This window comes from Phyllostomus discolor, chromosome 8, assembly GCF_004126475.2.
Source record: "Phyllostomus discolor isolate MPI-MPIP mPhyDis1 chromosome 8, mPhyDis1.pri.v3, whole genome shotgun sequence".
Taxonomy (NCBI): Eukaryota; Metazoa; Chordata; class Mammalia; order Chiroptera; family Phyllostomidae; genus Phyllostomus; species Phyllostomus discolor.
In genome coordinates this window covers 35,186,377-35,204,940 of record NC_040910.2, presented here as the reverse complement: position 1 = coordinate 35,204,940, position 18,564 = coordinate 35,186,377, and the positions used below count along the sequence as shown (strand labels likewise).

Here is an 18,564-nt window from a genome sequence, read left to right as displayed (position 1 = left end):
CATACTCCTGTTTGGGCCAGCTTTTTTTTTTGTTTTTTTTTGAAAAGATTTTACTTATTTTTAGAGAGAGGGGAAGGAGGGAGAGAGAGAGAAACATCAGTGTGTGGTTGCCTCTCTGCACGCCCCCTCCTGGGAATCTGGCCCGGAACCCAGGCCTGTGCCCTGATTGGGAATACAACTGCCAACCCTTCGGTTCGCAGGCCGGCACTCAATCCACTGACCCACACTAGCCAGGGCAAGATTGCTCTTGTTCTGCCCTTTATGCCCCCCTGCAAGTCTCCCCCATCCCCCAACACCACCCTCTGAGTCTCCACCCCCCAGCAAAACCCACTTCCCTAGAGGTGACCTCCTCAATCCCCAACACCTCTGCCTCATCCCCTACCCGGCATCATCGTGCATTCTGGATCCCCCCAACCACAGACTCTTCAGGACAGACTGGCCTGCACTCTGCACCCTAAGGCCCGGCACAAGACACATGCAGTTCCCTGAGGGACTCGCTGAGTGAGTGAAATGTGACAAATCCACTGGAGTCCATTCTGGGGTCTGAGCAACCATAGAGCCTCACAGCCCTACGCAGACAAGAGAGATCATACTGAGTTGCAAGAGAGTAAGTAGCAGCCCGGACAATAAGATTTATCCTAGGAGGTAGATCAATTCCACGTTCAGACCCCTGCCTCTGAGCAGCGCGGCGCCTGGCAGCCAAACTCCCCTGGTGGTTGGGCAGTGCTCACCTCTGAGAACAACACTCGGGCACTAGGAACACAAGCCCCGCTGCGATGTGCTCTGACTGAGGGCCACCTCTCCCGGCACGTTTTACATCATCAGACGAGGGCGGGGTGAGTCACACACTCGGAAAGGAACAGCATTACACAGGGCCACCAGCGAGTAGGTGCCCTTGTGGAGCCGGCGCCCAGGGACCGGCCGTGTCCCTCACTGGTGCTGGGCTGTGCTCACGTTGGCCCAGAGGAGGCCAGAGGGGTGGGGCCGCGCTCACAGCTGCTGGGAAGGTGAACTGGGCACCCGGACTTGGGGATGTCGGCACGGAAAGTAGGCCCAACAAGGAACACAGCCTGCAGGGAAGGGCCCCACCGGACGGCCAACCCCTCTGCGCTTCCCCACATGCCTTGTTGCAGAAGCTTGCAGGGTCGGCCCACCCGTGCAGCAGCAGGAGGAAGTCCTCTGTCCCCTGGGCTGGGGGTCTGCCATGGGGCCAGTCCTACGGTCAAGGCAGGCGGTGGGGCCGTGTCCTGAGAGCGGGGACTTCCCTGCTCCTGAGAAATGACCTGTCCCCAGCCCTCCACTCCCAGGCCAGCCGTCTCCCCTTAGCCCCACAGCTCCAACTGCCTTGGGTCTAAGGCCACCAGGAAGATTCTGCTGGCTTTTGGCTCCTGAAAAGTCTCACCGAAGGGGCAGAAGACCGCCCACAGAACCAGCTGGGCCTCCCTGACGCTTTCATCTGAAGGCACAAACGCAGGGGCTGGGGCTGCTGCTTCCCCGGACCGCCACTTCCCGGCTCCATCATGGAGAGCCCCACCTCACTCACGCAGAACCAGGCCCCCCCCGCCCCCGTGCCTGTGGAACAGTCTAGAGGGGCCCAAACACCCCTATGCCAGGCGAGGGGAGGGAAAAGACTGACCTCAGGCAAGAAATCATCTGATTTTATTTAGAAGCGGCGGGTCACGTGGTGGAAAGGCATACAGGGCACAAAATTACAGGGGTTCAGTTCATCATACAAGTCATCGAGTCATTACAAGTCATCACAGTCTTTGGATGTTTTTAAACTCCCATGTCACGTGTAGCAAACCCACATCCTCCCCCAAGCAAAACAGCGTCTTCACACGTGAGCCCCTCACACCCAGAGAACTCCGCACGCAGAGGCGGCGTCCCCAGACCGCCCCACGCACACCGTGTCAGCGGCCGGCCAGGACAATGGGCCTCCTGGAGAGGAACACGCATGCAGGGACGGTCACGTCCGTGTCCTGGGCATGAACCAGGCCGCACTCCCGGCCCCAAAGGGAGGCATGGCAGGCAGGCAGTGGCCACTGTCTCAACACTGCCTACCCGAGGCGGCCCTGGGAGCGGAGGGCACCATGACATGTGGCCCATGGGCGGCCTTGGGCCAGGACGGTAAGTCCCCGTGGACTCTGTCAGCTCCGTAAACAGGGAACGTTATGGCAGGGGCAGAAAATGTAAGCAAGGGGCATCTAAACACCTCCTAAGCCTCTCGGACTCTCTGATGGTTCTGTTTGGAGTGTGTTCCCTCACTAGACGTGCAGTCCTTCACTGGCTCTGTCCTCCTGCTCCCCTGTCCCCTCTGGCCAGGCTGGGCAGCGGGACAGCCGCTCCCCACCACCCTCAGCCCCCTGGGAGGGGGAGGTGGCAGTGCAGAGCGGGAGGCAGAGGCCAGGAGGTTTGCACCCAGTGTCTGCCTGGGGGTGCTCATGTGGCACCCCCAGCCTCAGACACGTCCTCACTTGGCCCCCGACTTCTGAACGGCGTGGCCGTTCCCTCCTGCCATCACACTGCGTCCAGAGCCTGGACCCTGCAAGGCAACGCACGGTGAACCCCAATGCTGACACTGCCTGTAAAGTTAGGTCAGCTGATTAGTAGGCGGAACGAGGGAGGATGAAGCAGAGCCCCCCCCCTCGGGCTCTGGTCCTCACAGGACTCTCAAACCTGCATCTGAGGCGCCTGCTGGGCTGTGGGGCTGTACGGGCTTGTGGCTTTAGTGACATCTGCATGGCACTGCTGTTCCAGCAACAAGTCAGGTCGGTCTGCACCATGACGCAAGGGGAACCAGGAGAGGGGGGCGGGGCAGGCCTCCCTCCAGCACTCACGGCAAACCCCTGGGACCAGGAGGGCTCAGCCCCCAGGAAGAGGGGGGCCGTGATAGGGTGACAAGGGCACCAGTGTCTCGTGTGCACCCTGCGGGAGCCAGCAACACACTGGCTCTGAAGGGATGTCCAGGGAGCAGAGCCAGCAGCAAGCGGGGGCCCAGGACCACAGGTGCTCCCCCTGCAGGGACTCAGGGGGACAGGCCCAGCCGGGTGCTGACGGGGACCAGCGTGGCCACTTCGCAAACGCCCTGCACAGGGGCGCCCACGGGACCCACGCCTGCTCCCTGACACGCTCTCTCTCGGGCAGCCCCACGAGCTGACAGCATTGGCGGCGCTTCCCTCCCTGGAGACAGGGCTGCTTTTGGAAACGGCACGAGCTGCTGAAAGCCATGACCACGCCGCCATCCCGGCCAACCCCGCTTGGCTGCTCAGGGTCTCTGGGAGCCTCACTCCACGTCAGGCTGAGGGGCCCTCCTGGCTCCCAGGGAGGGTTCAGGCTGGAGACAGGATGAGTGGGAGCACCGCAAGCTCAGGAGACCGAGTTGCGGGGAAGAAAAGAAGGGGCCCCGAAGCCTCCAGAGAACAGGACTCCCCGATCACTCAGAGCTCACCCACTGGCTTGCGCTTCAGCTGATAAAAGCCCATCTGAGCCCACAACTCCATCACCGTCTGTCCCATTTTAATCAAACCAAAGGACAGACAGCGTGACACCCCTCACTCCCCACCGACCTTCCCAGGACAGTTCTGGAAAACTGCTGCTGAGGCAGCACAGTAAGAAGCTGGAAAACTTCCTGGGCAAGGAGAATGCGGAACAGACAAGATCATTAGACAAGACCAAACAATTTGAACAACTTGCAGCCAGCTAGTGAATGACAAGACCTTAGCTTCCCCAACCAAGGTCACCTGAGAGCAAAGGGTCACTCCCTCTCCTCCCTGACCAGAGAATGCACAGTTCACATCTCCCTGGTCGGGAGAGACAGGACAGACACCCAGGGAATGCCACTTGTGCAGCCAAACCCAAGGACGGTGAAGTCCGGGGAACAAAGAGCAAAGACCGGATTAGAGCCAGAGGACCCAAGACAAAAGGGAAACAGAAAAGCAGACCAAGAACAAGCCCCATCTCCCCTACACGCTCACTCTGATGCACCTGGGAAGCTAAGGAACATTCTGCCCAAACCCTCCCCCGAGACTCTCACCTGCAGGAGAGAGAGAAAGGCCCTCAAGACACAGGCCCTGGGTGGCTGGCTGTGGGGCAGCCCCATGCCCCTCGCTGGGCCTGGGCTTTTAATTTCTTCCCAACCTCTAAGGGCCCCCCGGAGACCTGCAACCAGGGGAGCAGCGGGCCATGTCAGCTTGTCCCGGGCTCCCCTGCCCCCCACCCTGTCTCCAAGGCCCCTTTTCTCTAATGTCCCAGTGAGTCGACCGCAGCGCTGCCTGGGCTCACTCCTTCCCTGTGACTCTCCAGGGAAGCCAGAGCACAGCGCCGGCCGGGCTCTCTCCTGCTGCTTCTTCTACCCTAAGGCCTTCCTGCGTCTCACTGTGCCCAGCTGTAATCGATGTCCTCTCAGAATCACCTGGACTCTGTTGGGAAACCTGTCCCGCACCAAGAGGGCCTGAGGCAGACCCGCCCTGGGCGGTCCCTGACTGGCCCCACTGCCCCCACGTCACGCGGCAGACAGGCACCATTGAGCACCTGCCAAGTGAGGAAGGGCCACACCCACCCGGCGACCTTCCCTCCCTTTGTGTCTTCCCTACAGCGAGCAGGTCGTCTGCCCTGAGAAAGGGGGATGGGTGCTGGCCCCGCGGCCCACAGACCACGCTGATGGAGGCAGGGAGACACTCCAACTGAAAGGGACTCTGGGGACCTGTGCTGGAGGTTCCGCAGACGCGCAGAGCACAGGACCGAGCACACCTCCCTCAGGGGCCCGGGCCCAGGCGCGGGCAGGAGGGTGCATGCAGCAGGCCCACGGCCCCTGCCAGAGGAGACAGCGGAGCCTCCCGGCCAGCCCTTGTGGAGGGCAAACCTCCACCCATGGGCGCCCTCGTGTCTAGTGGCCGGGACTACAAAACCAGAGACACCTACCTCCCAGGCCAGGGGTGACGGGCAGGAGGACAGGACGCTGCAGGCAGCTGTCTCGGGGGAGCTGACTGCTCCAGCCTCCCAGGAGGCCGAGCTGGGGGCGGGGCCTGCAGATCCTCATGAAGAGGGTGGCGGGTTAAACTACCAAAACCTGGCTGTGGCCCGTGAGCTCCCTACGCTGGGGCGGGGCGGGCTGACACCACGGGGACCTGAGGCGGGACTGGCAGTCTGCTTCGTGGGGACAGGGAGAGAGCCCAGGCTGGGAGTCAGAAGCTGGGGCTTCTGGACACTGGAAACTTCCCTGAACTTTCCCTGGCTTCAGCCTGTTGCCTGTGAGATCCTTCTAGACCCAGAACTGGGAACCTGGGCTGAGATAAGGCTTAATGAGGGGCAGGCTCGTGACCTCCTGGTCTGCCCCCTCTGAGAACGCGAGGAGGAGCAGGGAGCGCCAGCCGCTGCCCTGTGCAGGCGGAACACCGCCACGTCCCGGCGGACCCCAGGGTGGGCAGCGCCCGGCCGGCACTCGCCAGCTCCGAGCGGTTCTACCTTGCAGTCCCACCCACCGAGGGTGCCGGGGAGGGGCAGTCAGCCTGACCTGGCCGCCAGTGGTGGTCGGGAGACACAGGACCCGAGGTCCGGCCGGGCATCACCACAAGTTGCTGCCAGGAGCTACCCAATCCTCGGCCCCTCTCCCGTGGGTCTGAGCATGCGCAGCCGTGTCCCAGGAGTGTCCCCGTGAGCAGCCCACCCAGGGGCAGGAAACCTGGCACCGTTTCTCAAGAGGAGCTTCAAATAACTAGAGAACCAGAGATTTAAAGAAGAAAAAAAGTGTTCTGAGTGTTGTTTTTAGAGTCTACACAGGAAAAGTATAGCCAGGCAGCCAGGATCGCAGTGCACAGACCCAGCCCCGGGCTCGGTTGCCTGCGGAGGCGCTGGTGCCCGAGGGCTCCTGCTGCAGAGGGGCCAGGAGCCCCGGCCTGGCGGAGCCCAACCCCTCCCCGGTCTGCAGCGCACCTGCCCTCTGCCCCCTTCCGCAGATGCCCTCCAGCGGAGCCCGGCGGGGCGCCTGGCCTGGTGTGCGGCTCCACAGGGACGGTGGGGCGGGCTCCCTCCCACGGGGTCCAGGGATAGCACTGCCAAAAAGTTAAACTGCCGAAGGACCTTCCCAGACCCCAGGACTGCACCAAACAAGGTCTTATGCCTCTGCCTGCCTTTGTCACTGACTGAAAACACAACATAACTCTCCAAGTTTTCGAGGTCGTCTCAGGGGAAGGCCACTGGCGTATCTTTATTCAAGGAAAATTGGGGGCGGGCGGTCATCTCTGGCCGTGTGGGGTCCCTTGCCTGAGGCAGGAGGCTGGCCCTGGGCACTTGCACCTGGGCAGGCGATTGTGACTCGCGAATCATTTCAGATTTTGAAAAATAAATATAAATAAATATATTCCAAACACTCTGTTAAGGGACTAAATGGCAAGGAGAAAAACTTTCTGGGTATGAAGATGCCACAGCCACCACAGAGAAAACCCTCAGAAACGCTGGGAGAAGGACGAGGGACCGGCGGGCGGGCAGACCCTGTGGCCCTCTCTGGGTCACACAGGACCTAACCTTGGGCCAGGAGCCCTGAGGGGCCGACCAGAGGCGCTTGCGTGGTACCTGGTGTGGGGATTTGGGGGGAGGAGCCAGCCCACCCTGGGGGCAAGCGGAGGACCCTGCCTCTGGGAGAAGAGAAGGCACTGGTTAGGGCTGTTCTTTAAATTACGAGGTTAATGGGGTTGCCAGAACAGAACAGGGGCCCCAGCAGCCCCAGGTGGGAGGAGCCCCATGACCAGGGGATGAAGGGGGTGGCAGGTGCCCTCAGGGCCTCCTTCCCCACAAGCCAGGACCAGTCTGGGTTCCTAGAACCTTCAACCCACTACCCTGAGGAGAGGCCTCCTCCTTGTTGTCTGGGTGGAGGAAGAATCGAAGTTTCCGGGGTCCTGGGAGAATCGGGGAGGTCACCAGCCCGGCGTCCTGCAGAGAGCCTTCCGTGCCTGCTCCCTCAGGGAAGGGGGTGTGCGGGACAGGGCCGCCCAGCTCCAATCCCAGCCGGGGCTGTCATCGCCCGGCCGTCGGCACGCACCACATGGTGCTGGCTCAGCTGGCCCAGGACTTCCGGTCCTCGGGGTTCTTGGGGCTCCTGTCCACCCGCAGTGCAGAGGTGCCCTCGGCCTTGGCCAGAGCTGCTGTCAGGGAGGCCAGGTTGGTGGCGGAGCCGGAGAGAGTGCTGCTCCTGCGGGGCTCGGGGGCGCCCTGCAGCCGGAGCCCCGCACTGCGCCGCCGGCTGGCACCCGCCGCCCTGCGCACCCGGCCTGGCCTCACCAGCAGCCCGTAGCCCGGGTTGCACTTGAAGTACTGCTTTCCTCCGATGGAGCCATCGTTCTTACCTGAGGGGAGAGGAAAAGAAGACAGAGGTGGCTCCAGGCAGCTCACAACCCCACGGCCCTTCCCTGCAGGACCCCAAGCACCAAGTGGCCTGCACAGGGGCTCACCATCCAGCAAGTGAGACCAGTGCCACCTCCCGGGCAGCACACAGCTGTCACCGGGGACAGACACCCCCGGGGCTGCAGGCGTCAGGCTGACACGCTAATCCTCCTGTTTCCAATGCTGCTGAGGCAGAGCTGGCGCGCCTCCCCTCCCCCACCAGGGCACAGACTGTTCTCAGTCTAGATGGTCAAATGTAAACCTAGGACAAATGTTTTTGGTAGAATAATTTTTGGTACAATAACCTATTAGATGGTAACTAGCAAATTTCCAAATTGTAGCTTGCCAGATGTCATGCTTGATGTGTCAAGATGGAGTGAAGCTTCCTTTGCAAAAGTGAATAAAAAATGCTTTAAGGTGAAGGATGCACCCAGGCGGGGATGGACAGGCTGGAACAAAGGGGCCGCCCTCACCCTAAATGTCTGCACCCATGGTAACGGGAGTGCTGGGGCATGCGGTCTGTGAGCAAAAACGGTCCTGCGTTCTCTCCACGCCCTGTCTGCACACCCTCACCTGCCCTCCTCTCTGCCCCTCCACCCACAGCCCTCAGTGTTCCCAGGGACCACCGCTCCGGGGGGTCAGGAATTGAGCCAGTGTTCTCTCCCACTGTGTGCCCAGTGTTATCACGGGGCTCCTGGGTCCCACTATCTTCGGGCTCACCCACCTTGGCTGCATGACCCTGAGCACTGACCTCTCAGCTGTGTCTCCAGTCCCAGAGCAGCCCCTCTGCCGCCTCCCCTCCCCTGAAGAGAGTCACCCACACCTCCAGCTCCACGGGTCCAGCAGAACTTGGCTTCCTCCTGCCCTGTGCCCTCACCTGCTCTCCCAGGCTCTCCCACAGGGCCCTGACCCTTCCTACCCCTGGGGTCTCAGGCCACCCTCAGGGGCCAGCCTGACTCCCTTCTACCCATCAGGCCACCGCCCCTCAGTCCTGGGCTTCCCCACCACACCTGTCCTGGCTCCACGGTGCAGCCGGCCTGGACACCTGCAGCAGCCTCCTTCGTGGCCCTCCTGGCTCCACCCTCACTGCGAGTCTGTGTTCCTAACAGCAGCTGTCTTCCTGTCATACTTTGTCCATCCTGAACTGGCCGCCTGTCTCTCCAGGATCCCCTCAAATGCAGCTAGGGGGTCCCTGTGCGGAGCCAGTGCCTGCGGTGCCCTCGGCCTGACGCTGCCCCAGCTCCGCTTCCCCCTCACATCACTCCTGCCCCCAGTTTCTCGGTATTCCTTACAGCAGGGGCCCCATCCCTGGGCCGCGCACCCGTAGTGGTCTGTGGCCCACTGGGAGCCGGGGCACACGGCGGTAGAAGAGCCGTCTTCCAGGACACTGGGCCCTGCTGCCCAAACGGCTGGAGACCGCTGGCTTACGGCATTCCCACACCCAACATCCCCCGTCTGCTCGGCCCATTTATTTTCCTCCTAGCGCTTACTACTACCAAAGTTTGTTTGTTTGTTTAGTCTTTGTCTCCCCTCTGAAGTCAACGTCCAGTGAAACCAGGAACTTGGTTCTGCCCAGGAGGTAACCCCAAGTCCCAGGACAACGACTGAAGTGTAGCAGGTGCATCAGTGTTTGTTGGATGAAAGCATCCACTTCCTACTCTCCCTTTAATTCTTAGATTTCATTCCAAATACAAATTGTTTTCCAATTCCCACTTGCATTTCGGTGGAAATGGAGTTTAAAAAATATTCCAGCTTGCGCTACAGTGATCTTTTAGAACCACTTCCAATTTATGATATTCTTTGCCGAAATTATTTTTAAAACCAGTGAGTGACTTCGCAGCTGAGCTGAGGGGCTCAGAGACAGAGTCCCCGTGGGACAGACCTCAGGTGCCACAGAGCAACCCCCCCCCCACTCTCCCTCCTCCCTCCCCACTGTGCTGCTAGCTCCACCCCACCCCCCCACCCCCGGCCACACGGAGCTCTCCTAACAACCCACCTCCACAGCGCCCAACCCTCACCTGGCGGCCTGACCCTCGTGTGCTGCTGGGGCCAGGAGAGTGGACCTCGGTCTGGCAGCCCTCAAGGCATTAGACTCAGAGTTAGCTCCTGGGATCCACTCAAGAAAAATGAAAATGTGTGTCCACACAAAAACGTACACACAAATATTCCCAGCAGCATTCTTCACAAAAGCCAAAAAGTGGGAGCAACCCAAATGTCCATCAACTGACAAATGGATGCACAAAACTCGGGCCTCCGAGACGCGGGATACCATCCGGCCACACAGAGGAGTCACACGCTACAGTAACGGGCTATGACTGGACACACCTGGGAAACACTAGGTTCCGCGGAATAAGCCAGACACAAAACAAGCCCACATTCTGTAGGATTCCACTTACATGGAAGTCCAGACTTGAAACATTTCTTGTAACTTTTGAGACAAGAAGACTAGCAGTAGGTTGACCAGCGTGTGAGGCGGACAACGCGCAGACACTGGGCTGGGGGGGGGGGGGGTGGTGACGAGCCTGCCCGAATCAGGTGATGGTGGAAACGGGTGCACAGCTCTGCAGTGCCCCAGAGCCGCCGGCTGGCACACGCAGAGCGGGTTTTACGGCATGTAAGCTTCTCCCCGCCCCAGTGTCTGCACGTTGAACACCACAGAGGTGTTCTAATGAAACAGCTGAAGAGCAGACTACTTCCTTAAAGGCTGCCCTCAGTTTTTCTGGAAATGATGATCAGTTTGCTTTACGCTGCGCTGTCCTAGAATGAGTCTTGAGAGACTGGCTTGCCCTCTGGTCTCAGAGTGTGGGCGGAGCAGCCTGGGTGTCTTAGGAACAGCTGAGCACCCACGGGGGCTCAGTGTCTGCAGCCTGAGCCAACACAGCAGACAGAGCTACAGTTCTAGTTCAAATGCAAATGTAGCTGTGACTAAAAAAAGAATAATGGCATTAAAATTCATTACCAAATTTATAGCTTTTAATTAATGTCTTAGGTTTCTGAGAAATTTCTGGAGACTAAAAAAAAAAAGAGAGAGAGAACCTGACTCCTATAACATTCTGAAAAACTTTATCTACAAAAAAAATCCCCCAGTTTGGAAAGGAGGCTCACGGGCCGCCCGCCGCCCAAGGGCGCAGGGCAAGGGTCTGGGGTGGTCCTCAGCCTGCTCGGTGCCGCCAGTGCCAGGGCCCACCTGACCAGCGCTCACCTGAAGACCAGCGCTCACCTGAAGGTAGGTCCAGCTCCACGCCGACCCAGGTCCCCTCCTGGAAGTCGGTGGGCCCGATGTACCTGACGATGCCCAGTTTGCTGGTGCCCACGGTAACGTACTCTCCTTCCCTGAGCCACTCCGGGACTTCGCTGGTGTCCTCGGAATCGGAGGAAACGTCCAGCTTCTCCGGGCTCTGCCCTCCAGAGCCGCCGTCGCCAGTCCCTCCCGAGGCCGGCAGGTCCTCCTCGGCACTAGCAGGGCCGCCAGGGTCCCCGCCAAGCATGCGTGAAAATGACTTCAGCTCCGAGGTCCGCACCTTCCGGATCCTGAACGGGGATGCTGGAGCGGGCGACTGGGACCGGAGGTCAGGAGGCAGCTGTGGTTTGGAGACATCCAGCTCTAAGCGGGTGTTCGGCCTGGTCTGGTCCTTGGGTCTTCCCAGCGGCGTGGTGGCAGAGGAGCTGTCATCTCTGCTCGGTGGGCTGGGCGACTCCTGGGGGGTGGAAGCGGGAAGACGTGTAGGTGAAGTTCTTGCCTTTTCATTCTGCTTCTCCGAGGGAACCGCTCCCTTGGCCTGGGCCACACTGGCACTGTCACCATCACTGTCACTCAGTGGAGTCTGCTTTGCTGGGACAGGCAGTGACAGAAGGCTGCTCTGACCCTCCAGCAGGGCAGGGAGAGTGTGGTCTGCACCTGGGGCAGCAGAAGAAAACAGGGTCTCGGAGTCCAGGCAGGGGACAGGAGGGGGCGAGCCAGGCGTCTGCCCACCCGCCTGGGCTGCAGCATCCAGGCCCGGGGCCGCAGCGTCGGACAGCGTGGTGGAGGAGACGCTGTGTGAGAAGTACCCGCTGGAGGCCTCGCTCAGGGGGCTCGGTGGCCCATCCTGCGCTTCGGGGACCTGGGTGTTGGCGGTCGTGTTTGGTGGCGAAGGCATTTGAGTTGGTCTGTCCTTGGTCTTCAGCACTGGAGCAGTCTGCACGGTCATGGTCACGTCGGGGGCCACTCTCACCCCGGTGTTCTCCCGGTGAGCCTGAAGCAGGAGAGAGGAGGTGCGACCGATCAGAGTTCAAGGTTAGAGGTGCATTTCTAGCAGGGGGAGGCAGGGGCTGTGCAGTTGGCAGAAACCCCACAGCTCTGCTGCGGGAAGGACGCTGCTGTGCGGGAGGGCAGCCTGGGTTCAGCTTCTGCTCTGCCACGTCGCCCATGGGACCCACCTCCCCCCATAGATACCAAGGGCCCTGCAGCGCTGGGCACACACCCCGGGGGCTGCCTGTTCCGTCCCCCCCTTCTGTACAGAGATGCTGACGGATGCCCGGGGCCTGCGATTTATGATGAGAAACGTATGTCTTGTCTCCGTCCCCAATTCCGCACAGAGCTCTTTCTAAAACCCTCGGGACTTCCTAAGAGATAACAGCAATAAAGGTGTCTTGATATTCAGAACAAGTCCCTCCTAACAACGCCTGAGATTTTGTTACTAAAGTGACTTTTAGAAATCCCTGAAGGATGGGGGCAGGATTGCCGGGGGGACAACTATGCTTGGAGGGTCGGAACTTTCAGTCCCGCCCCAATTTCTGGGTAGTGAAAGGGGACAGAGGCTGAGTCCATCGCCAATCACCAAATGGCTGATGATTTAATCGGAAGTTCCCAAGTAACGAAACCTCCATAAGAAGGACAGGTTTGGGAGTTTCTGGGGGTAGCGAGCATGTGGAGGTGTGAGGAGAGAATCGTGCTGAGAGAGAGTGAGGAATCTTTGCATCACTTCCCCACACCTTATCCTCCGCCTGTCTTCCATCTGGCCACATCTGAGTCACGTCCTTTTATAATAAACTCATCATCTAGTAAGTAAAACGTTTCTCTGAGTTTTGTGAGCTGCTCAGCAAGTTAATCAATTCCACAGGGCAGGTCATAGGCACGCCCGATTTACAGCTAGACAGTCAGAAGAACAAGTGACAACCTGGACTTGAGGCTGGCGTCCGAAGTGGGGGGCAGCCCGTGAGACTGTGCCCTTAAGCTGTGGGGTCTGATGCTACCTCTGGGTAGACAGCGTCGGACAGAGCTGAATCCTCAGACACCCGGCCGGTGGTGTGGGAAATAACACGTGTTGGGCTGTCTGGGGTCAGGTCGTGCAAGGCAGGCAAGGCCTCACCACAGGGCGTGGCACACAGTAGGTGCACACAACGATCTCCATCCCCGCACCCCCCGGCACCCCCTGCCTCCCTGAGAACTCTGCTCCCTTGGAAACAGATGCCCCACCCACCCCGACTCCCAGGGAGGCCGAGAGAATTGCTAGAATACAGAAGAACCCTCTTCTGCAAAACTGAAGCGATGATCTCATGGGAGGGCCTGAGAGCGCTTCAGCTCAGCCTGCCCAGCTCAGGCCCAGAGAAACGCCCCTCAGGCCTGCTGTGCCTGGCTGCTCCCGGCTGAGGCAGCGGGAGGGGAGGAGACAGGGGCTGCAGGCTGTGCCCTCGCTGAGGGGCCATCTTTCAAGCCGCTGCTGCAGGCTGGTCCCATGTCACAGGTCAGGAGGCCCTCGGATCCCGGGAGACTCAGCCCAGCAGCAGCGCCTCCCCCCCACCCCCCACCCCCCACCCCCAGGAGCAGCTGAGGAGGGAGGCACTGGGGCTGGCCTTCCCTCTAACGCTGCTCTGTCTGAGTCACTCTGGCAGGGACACGCACAAAGCCCCATCTCGTGGGGAATGACGACAGCCACCGCTCATCCACATCCTACTGTTGCTGAGGGGCTTGTGAGTGTTCTTTCGTGCGTAATTTAAGTCATTTGAAGAAGCTGGCAGATTATCTTTCTGTTCCCGATGCACAGTGATGGGGTGAGAGAGACTGGCGGGAGTGGGGACTGGGACGGGGCGGTGGAGAGAATGCCGTTCGGAGAAAGAAATATGTTTTCCAATATTTACGGAAAGATTATTTATATTACAGGAATGGCCATTTTCCATTTGATACACAGGATTTATTTGAACGGGCAAACAGCTGAGATCTATAAGTCTCTTACAGTTACTTGGCTTCACTCAGCAGTCTGATAAATCACGCATTTTCACGTGAATTGTCATTTATATTCCTGTCTCCGGAGGCCCTCCTTTCCCCACAAGGCACACTTTCAGGGTACGGAATTAACGGCACCTCCTGAGATTAACAGCCCATTTTTGTGATGGATCTCTAGGCTGCAAAATTTACTAAATCCAATAGATCAATAACTGTCACCAGCATAAATACTCTAAAAGATTAGGCAATCCTTCAATCATTTTTCTCTTGTAACTTATATATGTTTTATTTATTCTTTTATATTTTATTTTTAATATCACTGACCAGGCAGGGAGGAATACGTGAACAAATCACAAGAGTCCAGAGCCTGAACAACAGCTATGACCCCGAGACAGTATGTGTCCCATGCCCCTCCTGGTGAGACCCCATCACGGCCAGATGACAGCTGTCCGCTAAGGGCCAGCGAGGTCCTGTCCTGAGGGGGTGACGGTCTAGAGACAGTGCCTTAGATTTTCTCGGCATTGTCCTATTTGCTTCCACATAAATCCTTTGGTGTAGGCCAAAGAGTATTATCACATTTACTTCACACCATGGCCCAGGGAGGCTGAAGGTTTAGCCAGAGCCACCAGGAAGGGGAACACCAGGGATCAGAGGTCAGACCCGCAGCCACAGCAAAGAAGAGGCCGCAAGTGGCAGGAGGGAGAGCTGATTGCTGCCTTTCTTCCTGCTGAGCCGAAGCAAGCGGCCCCCAAGTCCTTCCGCCCCCGCGCCCCCCTGCACCACAGGAGCCGCTCCCACTTGACTGGCAGGGGCGTGAGTGGAAACCTGCCCACCCTCTGTGGGGTATGCCCCCCGCTGACACCTCAGAGACAGCCACTGAGGCCTGGACTCAGCAAAGCACCACGATGGGCACAAGGCCACCCCGCGCTGCAGAGGCCGGGGCAGGCCGGCGCCCTCAGCAGCCGGGGCTCGTTCTCACTCGGTCCCACTGGCCTCGGGCCCCGACCCGTCTCAGGAAAGTAATGCACATCACCCATCGGCGAGAGCGGGGGATCCTGGTCACACCTTCAGTTCCGCTCGGGAACACGGAAGGCATACTGGATTGAAAAGGGCCTTTCAGAAAGGAGTGAATTCATCGTGGAGGTCTGAATTTTCTTTCAAATGATTTGGCTTTTTTGGCTGTTGTTTTAATAAATAAAATTCCCCTATGAAGATACAGCATTTCCTAAGAGAATGAGCACACAGTGGGAGAAAATAGATTTGCTATTCATAAGATTAGAAGTGCTGTTCATCTGTGGGAGATCATAAGAGACTATTTTTCTCCTGAGCTTAGCATTAGTCTTTTCACGCTGATATCATGAATCAGAATGAAATGTAAAACTGAGAATTAAGCAAACACTTAGAATAAGGAGATTGTTCTGTTTATAGAAATCGCCTTTGCCTGCTGGTGGGCTATTAAAGCAGCAGACTACATTAGCAGTCAAGCACCTAAAAGTTTAGCAATCATATGATTAACAAGTTGAAAATAGCCAAGTGTAACAAGAAAAATATAGAGGCAGAAGACAGTGGCCTATATTATGGTTAATCATCAAAATGGGAAAGCAAAAATAAAACCACCACGGGTGTGGACTCAACAATTATCGCACCAGCCACCCACTGCATGTGGGGCAGCCTCCAGCACAGGCGCCATCCCCACCCAGCCGGCTCACCTCCGCCGTCCTGGTCGTCCGGGCGTCCGGCGGGGCGGGCTGCACCAGGATCCGGGGCACCGGCTGAGGAAACAGGGAACAGGCGGGTGTGAGGGACCCAGAGGGGCCGAACCGAGACAACCAGAGATTCAGCCCGAACAGACGGGAGTCCCAGTCACTGCCAACCAGGCATGCCCAGAGCGAGGGCATCACACTACGCAAGGGAATGGAAGAGATAAGGAGGCAGCTAGCGGCCCCCCGTCCCCACCCCCACTCAGCAACAGAAGACACAGGTTGGAAAGAGGAATACATATGGTGGACTCACACAACACACCTCAGGCTCTTCCCACGCATGTACGGTGCAACGACCGTGTCTGCGGAGACAAGCATTACAGGACTATCGAGAAACGATCGGGAAAGGTCAGGAAGGCGGAACTCAAACCCAGCCCTGACGGCCAGGGAAGACCCATGTACAAGAGGAGGACTGGCCAACGCAGTCACAGGAAGCCGGCCTGGCTGCAGCACGATTCGGCGCATCAGACAGAGCAGGGCAGACAGAGGGAGAGGCTCTGGTGCCTGAAACTAACCCACGCAGGTAATGTGGCTGGACCGCCACAGAGGCCTGAGAGTGCAGGCAGGAGGCCGAGAGGAACGGCCGGGTGGTGGAGGCACACTGACTGGAGAAACAGTTCAAGGCCAAGTAGGCAGGTCACTAATGAGACTCCGGCAGTAGAGCAGGAGTGAGTGGAAAGAGCCTGGAGAAAAGGTGCAAGCAACATCACAAGTCAAGACTTCAGTACTTGTGGACATGCCATTCAAGTCATACTAAAGAAAAAAATTTAAATAATTAGCATCTGGATAAGAAAAAGGGATGCCAGAGGAAGGAGATGGAATCAGAAATTCACCTAGTAGTGGCTGAGTTTACAGTGGCAGTGGGACACCGAAGCAGACACCATGACCTTGAAGGCACCAGGAGTCCACCACTTCCGCCTCTATCCCCTCAGCAAGCCCCTCCCCGCTTCCCAGGTCTCCCTGCTCCGATGCAAGGGTAGGGACCTCCAGGCGCTCCGCTCTCCGAGGGCCCCGTCCTGGCAGGACCGACACTACTCCTAGTCCTTCCTCACGAGAGAGAGTTGGCTGTTGGAGCTGCTTTCCGTGCAGTATGAGGGTCTTTGCGTTTGTTGGGTCCGTAAGAAAAGCAGGTGGTCACCAGTCTAAATTGCTCAGAGATATGGATTCCAGATCTTTCCACTCCCCTCCTCTGGTCCTGGGCCCTCCAGGTCCTCCCAGTGGTGTCTCTGGGCTTCTGAGGCGCCTATGTTGTTGACGCTTTCTGGGCTGAGCCTACAGACACTAAGACTGGACAGCCAAAGTCTTGCTTACTACAGGGCAGGCCAAACTCTTCCCTGAAGGGAAAAGAGCCCACCTAAAACAATGCCTCGCCCTGACCGGTGTGGCTCAGTGGGTTGGGCATCGCTCCGCAGGGTGATGGGTCACTGGTTTGACCCCCATTCAGGGCACATGCCTGGGCTGCAGGCCAGGTCCCCCGGGGGCGGGGGGTGCGAGAGGCAACCAATCCATGTTTCTCTCTCACATTGATGTTTCTGCCCCTCCCTTCTGCTCTCTCTAAAATTAAATAAATAAAGCCTTTTAAAAACATGGCTCAGCTAGGGTGGTAGTGACCTTAGTTCATCGCACCAGGTCACCGCATTTCTGCAGTGGGAACCATGATAACCAATCAGGCCTTGGGACTGCTTTTGAAAGCAAAGTGTTAGAAGAAATTCATTCTGCTGAAGATAAGCGAACAGTGATGAGATCTGAGAAGAGGCACAGAGGAGAGGCAATTAAGTAGGAAACGCTAAGAGATAAGCTAAACAGATGGAAGAACCTAGGGAAAAACTAAAGGAACATACACTTCACCCTGCAAACCCTGGGAGTTCCTGTGGGGTGGGGTGAAGGCCAGGAAGGGCTGGGATCAGAGTTACGCTTAAGGCAGTGAGAGAGGCCAAGAAGACGGAGGGAAGACACCCTAATGGTGGCAGCAAGTGCACACACAAGGGATTCCACCCCGTCCCTCAGTTCCTTGACCAGGATAGAGCCTCTCCCCTGGACTCTCAGGACACATGGCCCCTTCCCTCGCTCACGACACCTCCCAGTCCGTCCCTCACACGAGCTCTCCGTGTCCCCACTCCCGGTGTGTCCCTCACACGAGCTCTCCGTGTCCCCACTCCCAGTCCATCCCTCACACGAGCTCTCCGTGTCCCCGCTCCACCAACAACTGGACAAGCGAGTTATTTTCAGACAAGCAGCCCCCACCCCACCACGCAGTCCTTGAATACAGGGGCTGCATCTTTATGCTTATTTTCCGCATACTAGTTGAAGTCCCCCACAGTGGGAAGGTACTCAGAGCATATTTTAGTAAAAGTAGAAAAAAAAACTTTCTTAAGTTTGAACTCCAGAGTACTTACATTTTTCAGTTAGGCCCTATTTAAAACAGACAGGATTGGGCCCTGGCTGGCGTAGCTCAGTGGATGGAGCGCGGGCTGGGAACCAAAGTGTCCCAGGTTCGATTCCCAGCCAGGGTACATGCCTGGGTTGCAGGACATAACCCCCAGCAACCGCACATTGATGTTTCTCTCCCTCTCTCTCTCTCTCTTCCTTCCTTCTCTAAAAATAAATAAAATCTTAAAAAAAATAAAAAAATAAAACAGACAGGATTGGGATGAAACATTCCCCCTTCAAGTACAAAACATGAAAATCCTACCAAGGATGGAACTATAGCTAGCCAGGATGAAACCTCTTCTAAAACGATATACTTCGTGCCCTCCTAAATAAAGCAAAGAAACATAATTTATGTTTCTTTATGACTCAGAGTAATTAGAAAATTCCAGTAAATGCTTAAAAAACATTAGCAGAAATGAATTAAGGACCAGACAGCAGCGACACTGCACAGGAACCCAGGGGGCCTCGGGGACTCCTGCTTCTCTGACCTCACGGCTCCAGGCCACTAGTCCGGGAACCTCGAGTCTGCCCCTGCCAGACTTCCTGCCACAGCCACTTCTTACTGAAGCGAAAGGTTCCACACAGGTGCCACCCGACTCCCACCATCCAGATAGGGTGTGAACCAGAAATAAGAGGGTGATCGAGCACATCTGAAAACCACGTCAAAACCAAGACCCCATCAGGTCCCGGTGCAATGGCGGCGCTCCAGCCTCCCGGTCCCACACGAGCAGCGTGTGTGTCTGCCTCCGAGGGCGCTGGGCAGCGATGGCCACCAGCTCTGGACAACAGGGC

The 18,564-nt window shown here is 57.8% G+C and overlaps 1 protein-coding gene across 3 annotated transcripts in view; it reads right to left on the bottom strand.

Moving 5' to 3' along the window:
- Window positions 1–1,637: 1,637 nt before the first annotated feature.
- KIF13B (kinesin family member 13B) overlaps window positions 1,638–18,564 on the bottom strand; it is a 173,542-nt gene continuing 156,615 nt past the window's right edge. For 2 of the 3 annotated variants that reach the window (XM_036032025.1, XM_036032026.1), the window contains exons 38-40: window positions 15,292–15,354; window positions 10,598–11,612; window positions 1,638–7,340 (exon numbers count right to left, since the gene is read on the bottom strand). In XM_036032025.1, the coding sequence (XP_035887918.1) occupies window positions 7,051–7,340; window positions 10,598–11,612; window positions 15,292–15,354 (1,368 nt within the window). In that variant the 3' untranslated portion in view covers window positions 1,638–7,050. The remainder of the gene's footprint in view (window positions 7,341–10,597; window positions 11,613–15,291; window positions 15,355–18,564) is intronic. The other variant, XM_036032027.1, reaches the window with a different exon arrangement.